The following is a 9,816-nucleotide window of genomic DNA, read 5'->3' on the forward strand; positions in this document are numbered from 1 at the left end:
CAACACAATTGATCATTCTGTAGCAGCACCTGTATGTTACCTCTCTAACCCAGAACTTCATCCAATCCCATATCTCCAACTGTCTGACATTTCTGCTTGGATGCTTTGTCGTCATCTCAAGCTCAACAGGTCTCAGAGATAAGTTCTGATCTTCCCCACCACCCAAACCTCCTTTCTCCTTGCTCTCATCTGTTTACAGCGTCACCATCCACTCTGCTAAAATGCTCAAAAACCTTCAGCTATTCTCCATATCCAACCTGCCACTAAATCATGTTGCTTCGCCCTCTAATACCACTGCAAAAATGGCACTACCTTCCTGTCCCTCAGCAAAAACTCTAGTTCATGCCCTGGTCACCTCTTGCCTCAACTATGATAAACTTCTCCTCTCTTCTGGTCTTCTATGTTCTCATCTCCATCCAGCACTCTAGTGCCAAAATCATTATTTTCTCCCATCACTTTGATCACAACAACCCCCAGTCCATAAATCCTTTCACTGGCTTCCTGTCCAGGCCAGGATCCTATACAAGCCCCTGGTCCTCCATGGCCTTGCCCATCCCTCTCTCAGATCTCGCCTCCCATTACATTCCTGCCCATGACTCATCCAATTCCATCTGAAGGTTTCTTGTTTCTTCAAATGTCTCTTCCTTTTCTCCTTTGCTACCCGTTATGCCTGGCAAGACCTCCAGATCACCTACATGACATCTCTTTTCTTACTTCCATCAACCCCCCCATTTTTGAGAAGTCTTGGGTATTGCATATCCTAGGCAGCATATCCTTCCACAACATGTATATGAAATAGCTGCACATTTCCCCCCTATTTATTCTGCCTCTACTCCTCCTTCCTCCACTGCCTCCACTGTGTCCATTTCAAAACTGTGAGGGACCTGTCCTCTCATCTGTTGTAATGCATAATATACATAGATGACTCTCAACTATATAACAATAAAGAAATAGCAGATTTACTAAAAGCATAATCCTCACTAGGCTTTTCTCAGAATATTTTCATTTAATGTATGTCCCACATTTCTTCCATCATGGAACACATATGACTGCCTCACCATTCAAAAGATAACTTGCCAAAGTAGTTAAGTGCAAGTTTTGATCTATTCAGAAAAGACAGAATATAAATTGTACAGTTCATTTTGAGGTCAGACTATGGTACACTGAGAATAGGGAGTTTTCCAGTCTCGTGGATACTAAGCAACTGCCTTTAGGGAAGAGAAAGCCAGTGCTGTGCTCAGAGTAATTGAGAAGACTTAACAAGCATACTTGCGGTTGGTTCTAACTTTGCAGAGTGCCCAGTAGATAGAGGCAAGATGACTCATCCTCATCCTCCCCATATGGCTGTAAAAAATAGGTTTGCAGCCTATATAATTAACTGTCTTCTGCAATCTGTCTTGTTCTTATATTCAGATTCAAATAGAAACAACAGCACCCTCAGTCACTCCAACGCTCATCTGATTCATTCACAGGATTCGAGAAACAGGTATACAACCATGTGAAGAAAAGCTAGAGCAACAAGACTGAACATGAACTAGCAGCAGTTTTCCCAATAATGCAACTGCACATTTTCCAGCAGTCACACACAGATAGATGTAGGTTGCCCACATATACACTATGGTTTGCCGTTCTTTATGTCATCATCAGGAGAGCCAGCGTGGTGTAGTGATTAGAGTGCTGGACTAGGACCGGGGAGACCTGAGTTCAAATCCCCATTCAGCCATGATACTTGCTGGGTGACTCTGGGCCAGTCACTTCTCTCTCAGCCTAACCTACAAAGAGTTGTTGTGAGGAGAAACTTAAGAATGTAGTACACTGCTCTGGGCTCCTTGGAGGAAGAGCAGGATATAAAATGTAAAATAATAATGTACACATCTGAGGAAATTAATTTGGCCATATGAACTGGCCCTGGGATTCAGTGAAGTTCCAAGCCTCTTTATTAGAACAATTCTAATATTTTCCCGAACCACTAATAGAGAGGATGGGATACTTGAGTTCCAGAACTGTGGGAAGACCAACAGTGATGAGGTGTTGCAGGCAACAAAGCAGGGGGCTGGCCATATATTCCATTGTAGGATTACCACTTACTATATAGTGCTTTCTTTGCAAAGCTTGTTGAGATAAAAATGTGCTTGAGTGTGCCCCCTAATTCCAAGATAAGCAACACTGGCAGCATTTGGGGGAGATGCACAGTATAAGAGATAGAGAATATAATGCAGATGTAATATTTCTCTGAAGATATAGGTAAATAATAATAGCTGGTCAATAGGTTACCTCTTGAAGCAAAAAAGCATGTACACACATACACACACACACAACCAGAGCCTAGAAATTGGAAAAAAGTTCCCAACCCCAAGTTGTGTCTGGTTGTGGGCACTCCCTCTTCAAATGGTAGACATATGAAAGCATGCAGCACAGCAGTAATTTGTTTCAAAGGAAATCTTATCCTGTATTTTTGTATGTTAGTGTAAGTGGAAAGCATACATGAAGCCTTGAAAATATGATAGAAGTCTTCCAGTCTAGGCAGAAGAATCAGAGCAGAGATCTACTATACAGAAATACATAGAGAAGAGATGACAAATCAGACATTTATTTATTGTTTATTTATCATATTTTATACCACATATAGAAATATGTGCATCTCTAGGCGGTGTACAAAATTTTAAAATTATACTTAAAAATCAGCACAGATTAAAATACAAAACAATTAAAACAGTAGCATAAAAACAGAAACAAAACCAGTAACAAAAAATTATTAAAACAAATTATTAAAATTAATTCTAATTAAAAGCCTGTGAGAACAGGTGAGTCTTGAGGGTCTTCCTGAAAACAAACAGAGAAGGAGATGCTCTTATTTCAGCAAGGAGCATATTCCAAAGCCCTGGGGCAGCCACAGAGAAAGCCCAGTCTTGGGTTGCCACCAAACGAGCCGGTGGCAACCATAAGCGGACCTCTCCAGAAGACTGTAACCGTCAGCAGGGTTCATGACAAAGGAGGTGCTCTCTTAAATACCCTGGACCCAAGCCTTTAAAGGCTTTAGGTAATAACCAGCACTTTGTATTTCACCTGGAAACTTATCGGCAGCCAGTGCAGTTCCCTTAAAAGCAGCATTATGTTGTCCCTTAGAGTTGTCCCAGAGACCAATCAGGCTGCTGAATCCTGTACCAATTGTAGTTTCTGGACTATGTACAAAGGCAGCTCCATGTAGAGCACATTACAGTAGTCAAGCCTGGAGGTTACCAGCCTATGCACCACTGTTTTAAGATCATTCACCTCCAGAAATGGGCATAGCTGTTGAATCAGCCAAAGCTGACAGAAAGCGCTTCTGGCCACTGCCTCAACCTGAGAAATCAGGGAGAGCTTTGGGTCAAGGAGCACTCCCGAACACGGGGAGGAGCACTCTCAAGCCTTGCAGGAGCATTCAGACATTCCTGCAACAGCTGCCGAAACCAGCTTACAGAAAGCTATATCTTATCTTTTCAGGGGTTAAAGAATCATTTAAGATGATATTGGTGTTGGACATTTGTTGTTATTTGTAGCCCTATTACTGGAACGGGAAGGAGCTGCTAGATGCCAAGAGGAAAGGCAAGTTTTAATCCTCTGCTCGGTATTTCAGAGCAGAATTATGACATCACCAACCACTTTCAGGCTGCTCCAAGAGGGAGATGTCAATAATTTTTCCTGGAGCAAGGACAAGACAGGGAACGTTCTGGGTATACACGCCAATGAGTCTTGGGTCCAATTCACATACACCCTCCCACTCTGCACAAGCACTCTGAGGAAAGCAATCAAGTTGACAAACAAAATCAGAACCATGTCATCAGAAATATGACCAGCAGTAATCTTTGTGAACCCAGCCACTGGAAAAACCATATAGCATAAAGGTAGGGCTACATGTTACAAGGCAAAAACAGGCCTGAAACCACAATGTATTTGCCTGCAATACGGAGGAGGTGGGAATGAGTAGGTGAGAGGATACTTAATGTTTTCCTTGCCTGCTGATTCTACCCAGCACAAGTCTCCTCTGGTTTTCAGTCTGTTTTCCCCACCCAGGCTCAAGTCTGAACATAAGCATGGCTGAGCAAAATATTGCCTGAGACATTTGCTGGGGAGAATCAGTAGACTATCATCCTGGATTCCCCATCAGTTAATGCTGAGTTGGGAGTGTGTGATTCTTCATGGAATGTGTAGCTCCAAACTAACTTTTCATTACCTTAGAGAGAGTGCCGCCTTCTGTATGGGCCCCATCACATGTTGAGGTAATCTAGAGAGGTCTGTCTCCAGTTACCACCGGTATGTCTGGTGGCGACTTGGAGCTGGGCCTTCTCTGTAGCTGCTCCTGGCCTATGGAATGCACTCCCAGCAGATATCCGTAATTTAGGCTCGTTGTTGGCCTTTAAGAAAGCCCTAAAAACTTACTTGTTTGGCCTGGCCTTCCAAGGTTTTAAAATTGTTTGAAAGTATTTTAACTGGTTTTAAATGGTTCTGAATTGTTTTAAAATTGCTTTTATATTGTTTTAACTGGTGTGTTTTAAATAGTGTTTGTTTATATATTTTTTAAACTTGTTGTGCACCACCCAGACCATTTAGATGGGGTGGTCTAGAAATGTAATAAATAAATAATAAATTAGCAGTTCACACATCTAGCATCCAAAGTAACAGCTAAACACAATGAGGCATCTAGACGGGCAACTACTATAAACAGAATTAGATGGATCTCTGGGATGACCCATTAAGGCTGTTCTTGTGCGAGCTGATTCACATACAACTTCAGTAAGAGCTGGAGGAGGAATAGGCAAAAAATCTCTGCTGCCATGATAAGGCAGGATCAGTATTTCATTACAAGGACCTATGGCTATATACATTAAAAGTGACTTAACTTAAATGTGCAAATGAGCTTCAGGCTCATATACTCTTCTCCACTGTGCACAGAACCTTGAACATGAGTAGGCTCCACTCATACTACCCATCTGCTGTCAAAAAGGACAAATCATAGGAACAAGGTTAGATCCTTGTCTACAAACTTGGTCTGCATACATAAAGCATAATTCACCAGTTCAGAGATAATGGCAAGTAATAGTTTGCCACAGTTTGGAAAGTAACTGAGCAAAGCACGCAAGGAGAAGAAGATTACTCCAAGCACATAGCTCATTCCCATAGCACCAAATCATGGTATAGCATTAAATGTGAACTGATTCCAATACAAATATTGCTGGAGACTGCCCAACCTCTAGTTGGTTAGGGAACGTTTTGGATACAGATACATTACAATATTATGGATAAGTGAACTGAAAGCTTATATTATCAAACCGATTCACTTGGCCAGTCCAAAGGAAAACTAAGTTTTGCACTGTGGGCAGCAGAAGATATAATTTCTAAGATTTCCCAAATAACTCACTCTTCCCCATGTATTAAGAGCACCCTGTATGTCATCTGCATACATCATGTGCTTTCAGTGTAATAATGACATTGGCTACCCTAGATTCCCTTTTCCTCTGAATATATTTTCACCATGATGTTCCATACAGAAGAAAACATCTGGTAGCATCTATCAGTAGTCACTGGTGGGATCCTTCAGAATATAGTGAAGCTGTTCCAATAAAAAGAGTCCAGATATATTTTTAAAGCAAGAATATGTCCAGAACGATATATTAAAGAGCAAAAGCAAGTCCCAACTCCATCTTGATCGAATTAGATAAATTTTAAAAAACCACCAGTATCAGCTTTTATGAATAGGCATTAGAGAACGCCGCCACAGCCATGTGGCAAGCCAGGAACAATATTCTGCAGAGGGTGGAGTCCCATCTTCAGCTGCCCCCAAACCCATGGGATGAACTGCATTCATCCCTGGCTACCCTTGTCCCTCCCTCTGTTGTCCTACCCACAAACAAGTTTTAGAACGGAAGCTACATGGGGGTAGGGGCTCTTTTTAAAATTATTTATTAACATCTAAGGCATAGTGTACATTGATGGTGCTATACACCATCAGCTGAGCTATCACAAATAGCTGGACTCTTAAGAACTGCTAGTTTCAAAAGGAGGAAAAAAAACCTCATTTCTGATTATTATGAGTTCTGTGTAACAGAAGAGTCTGCATATGCCTACACCATCAGAAGCAGATCCAGTAAAAGATATAATCCACTGTGTTTCTTTTGTTCAGCAATACACAGGGACTACCTGCTGCAGCATCTGAGGATATGGTGTTAACACAATCTGTTTTCTCTGCTCCATTCAGCCTATGCTACCATTCACTCCTTGTTCTCCTCTGCATCCTAACTGGCTCCTTGCTCAACTCTCTTGTACATTGCAGAGAGAGAGAGAGAGAGAGAGAGAGAGAGAGAGATTCCCATTATGTCAAGCACAGCCTTCTGTCTCCAGTCTCCACTTGCAGTTTAACCCCACAGCTCCAAATTTTGCTGTGAATTAAACATTTCCCTGGATTCTTTAACCGAGTTAAGCTGCCAAACAACTCTTTGGAGCAGAGAATTAGTTCCCACACAAGCTACAATGCATAATGTATGTTTATATACAGCTCAGCCTAGAATTTATTGTGAATAGGTAGGATATTAGCAGTGGGAAAATAGATCTTACAAGATGGGGTGGTTGCCATTCAGCAGGCATAGGCTGCTTTAGTTGAAATGACAAGCTGCAGCATCAAGCCTGCCAGTCACCAGCCCCAATGGGCACAAGCTCCAGACTGAATCTGGCAGTTTTGACACATCACAGCCAGGTTCCCACAGCCTTACAATGCCTGCATAGCAGAGCGGGCAAGAAGTCAGGGAATAAGCAAAGGTCTTCTTGCCTCCGGTATTTTGAAATCTGAGCAATTTTCACAGACCACACCAGGCATATAAAAAGGAAGGCATACCGCCTTTCCCATAAAACCAGGCTGTGGAGTTCATAGCTGGGAACACAAGTCTGGCAGAAGACACACTACTTTCCTTTCTGAGAGCAAAGATCCATGTAGCAGATTCTCTGCCAGAAGGGCATATGCTCTCCAGATCCCCTCCAGCAACAAACTTTTAAAACAAACTCATGGAAGATGTAACCCTTCCCATCCCACAACAGGGCTGTCCAGAGCATTGCTTCTGCTGCCTGATGGGCTGGTCAACACATACAATCCTGCCTTTGTAAAGTCAACACTAGTAAAAGAAAAGAAAAAAGGCGCAGGCGGCAAGAACTTCCTGGCTGGTTTATCAGGAGGACGTTTCAATATATGCACAATGTATTCCAATTACAACATCCATACACAGCGGGGGAGGGGGAGAGGGAGGGGACCACACAGAAGTGACTACAGGGGAAGGGAGAAAGATTCCGTTCGCCTCTCTGACTGCCAGGCAGCTGCTGCAGCCAGCTTCCCCAGTCACCTGCCACCCCAGAGAGAAAGGGGAATGTCCAGGAGATTAACAGGGCAACTCCAAGAAGGGCAGAGAGCTTGGGACGAAGAGAAACGGCTGGAGACTTTGTAGTGCTCTCAACTCTCCCCCGCCAACCCGCTCCCTCTCACACACACTTACATAGTGTTTGTTGGGAATTCGCCTCTTCTGCACATCCAGAACCTTCACCTCCGAGATACTCTTCCGGGGCATAGCGCTGGTCGTCTGCATGCAACCCGAACCCCAAAAGCAAAAAGCGCGGTGTGTGTGTGTGTGTGTATTGGGTTGGGAGCAATTAAATAACCCCTGCCCTGCGGGGGCTGGTGCAGCCTAAGCTCCCGCTAGAGAACGAAAACTTAAAAAGCAGTGCTTGCAAAGAAGAGCAGAGATTGTGCTGCTAGGAGAGACCAGCCACAGCTCCCTCCGCTTCGGCTTCCTCTTCCTCCCCCCCAGTTCTTCTACCCCCTTCTCTCTTTCCCAGTCCAGAGTTTGCAGATGCGAAGGCGGCTCTTCCCCGCCCTCCTTCCCTGCCAGACAACCTATCCCACTCAGGCACAGGCTGGGTGCTTATACGTCCACATCCAGCCCGCGCCCTGCACTCTTAAAGGGCCACGAGCACGGCTTGGCTCACAGTCCTGCTTTTTCGATCCCCCGCTCCCCGCCCCCTTCTCGCAGTCTGTGTTGGACTCACCCCATAACTTTGCTGCCCGGAAGCCACAACTTTCCAATGACGGCCGAAACACGAGTGGGAGCAAAAGGAAATCAAGACCTTCCTGCCTTCTGAGCGGTTTCTGCTGGCGTGAGCAACTGGAGCACGAACAAAACGGCTCCCTTTCTCTCCCCTCCACGTGTCAGAGGCTTCGGCGAGGTGGACAATAGTGTTGTGTGCTCACACGAACACGAAGTCCGAACAGCAAGGGCATCATCCAGGGCAGTTTAGGCCTAGCTTCATATTAGGGATAGTCTCATGATTATTTTAAAATCTGAACATTACGCCCCGCCCCCCGGTTCTTTTTAAAGCGATGGAAGTAAAAGTGCTGGAAAGCAGGAGCCATCATCCTCAACCGAGGGCAGAACTAGGTATCATATTACCTCTTTCTCAAGCAAAGGCAGGCTTGAGAAAGAGGTAATTAAACGTGAACGTCTCAGGCTACTGCAAGAGGCAATGGCGTGGCTGGAGACGGCCGAAGGCGGACTGCTCCCTGGAGGCAGGGGATTTTGCTTGCTTACTCTAGGGGCCGCTTCACACGTTTCCCATTTGGCAGCCAAGACTATTTGCATGTTAGGTGTGAATGTCTCGCCACCCCACGCGGGGATGCTGTGAACACTGTTCCTCCTTCTCCAGTGTACTGGCATACTATAAAGATGGACAGGCAGAAAAGCTAGTTTTTTACCCAGTTGTTCAGTAAGTAGTAAACCCGATCCTGTGTACTGACAAACAACAACTGCAGAGCTTTACATTTACATGTAAATAATACCAATAGTTTTAAAGGTAAAGTGTGCTGTCAAGTCGATTTTGACTCCTTGCGCCCACAGAGCCCTGTGGGTTTCTTTGGTGGAACACAGAAGAGGTTTACCATTGCTTCCTCCCACATAGTATGAGATGATGCCTTTCGGCACCTTCTTATATCACTGCTGCCCGATACAGGTCTTTCCCATGGTCTGGGAAACATACCAGCGGGGATTCAAACCGGCAACCTTTTGCTTGTTAGTCAAGCATTTCCCCTCGCGCAACTTAAAAGTAAACCTATATAGTTTTAGGCTACCTCAGTTTAGCTTCTGACAGTTCTATAGCAGTGGTGGTCCCTGCCTGGTGGATGCTTAAGCTTTCTCACTACAATATTTGGCTACAGGCTGTCAGTGGCAGCTCAGAGAGCATGAGCTGGGGGTGGCCCAAGGCTGTCTCCCCCTTGCATGCATTCTCTCCCCCTCTTTTAAAATGGGGCAGAAGGGCTTCTTGCCCTCATTGGTGCCCCAATAATCCACTGCCAGAAGCCCCCACCTCACCTTTGTTTGTGGAAGGGTAGATGCCCCTGCAGGCTGTGCATGCAGCCACATCAGTGTGCTGATATACCTTTGGTATACACTTTAGCCCTCTTCTAACATTTAACCCTAACCTAAGTCAAAGTTCATCATCACTATCTTAAGCCCCAGTGCTTTCGATGGGATTTACATTAGTCATGATGATGGATGCCTGCTATACAGAATGAAGCAGAATAGGACTGTAGAGTTTTAGATGGTAAAATGTACTGCACCCTCAAATTGGAGCTAGGGGGTCACATATTTGAATGCCCCCTTACATAAGAAGCTGAAGGTTCAGCTGGAAGCAATGATAAGAGGAACCAGGCTAGCAATGAGCACAAAAGAGAATAGAGGTATGACACACCTGAGTAGGGAGGGTATCCGCCTGGGGGAGGAGCCACCCAACACCCATTGCTCA

The 9,816-nt window shown here is 44.6% G+C and overlaps 1 protein-coding gene across 8 annotated transcripts in view; it reads right to left on the minus strand.

Annotated features, from left to right (window-relative positions):
* The window catches only part of SH3PXD2B (SH3 and PX domains 2B), a 164,880-nt gene extending 156,633 nt beyond the window's left edge, over nt 1–8,247 (minus strand). For 3 of the 8 annotated variants that reach the window (XM_053299004.1, XM_053299009.1, XM_053299008.1), the window contains exon 1: nt 7,518–7,988. In XM_053299004.1, coding sequence (XP_053154979.1) covers nt 7,518–7,607 — 90 coding nt within the window. In that variant the 5' untranslated portion in view covers nt 7,608–7,988. Of the gene's footprint in view, nt 1–7,517; nt 7,991–8,067 lie in introns of those variants that run through there. The other 5 variants (XM_053299010.1, XM_053299005.1, XM_053299003.1 and 2 more) reach the window with 5 other exon arrangements.
* Nucleotides 8,248–9,816: the final 1,569 nt, after the last annotated feature.

The sequence above is a fragment of the Hemicordylus capensis genome, chromosome 2, assembly GCF_027244095.1.
Source record: "Hemicordylus capensis ecotype Gifberg chromosome 2, rHemCap1.1.pri, whole genome shotgun sequence".
In the NCBI taxonomy this organism is placed as follows: domain Eukaryota; kingdom Metazoa; phylum Chordata; class Lepidosauria; order Squamata; family Cordylidae; genus Hemicordylus; species Hemicordylus capensis.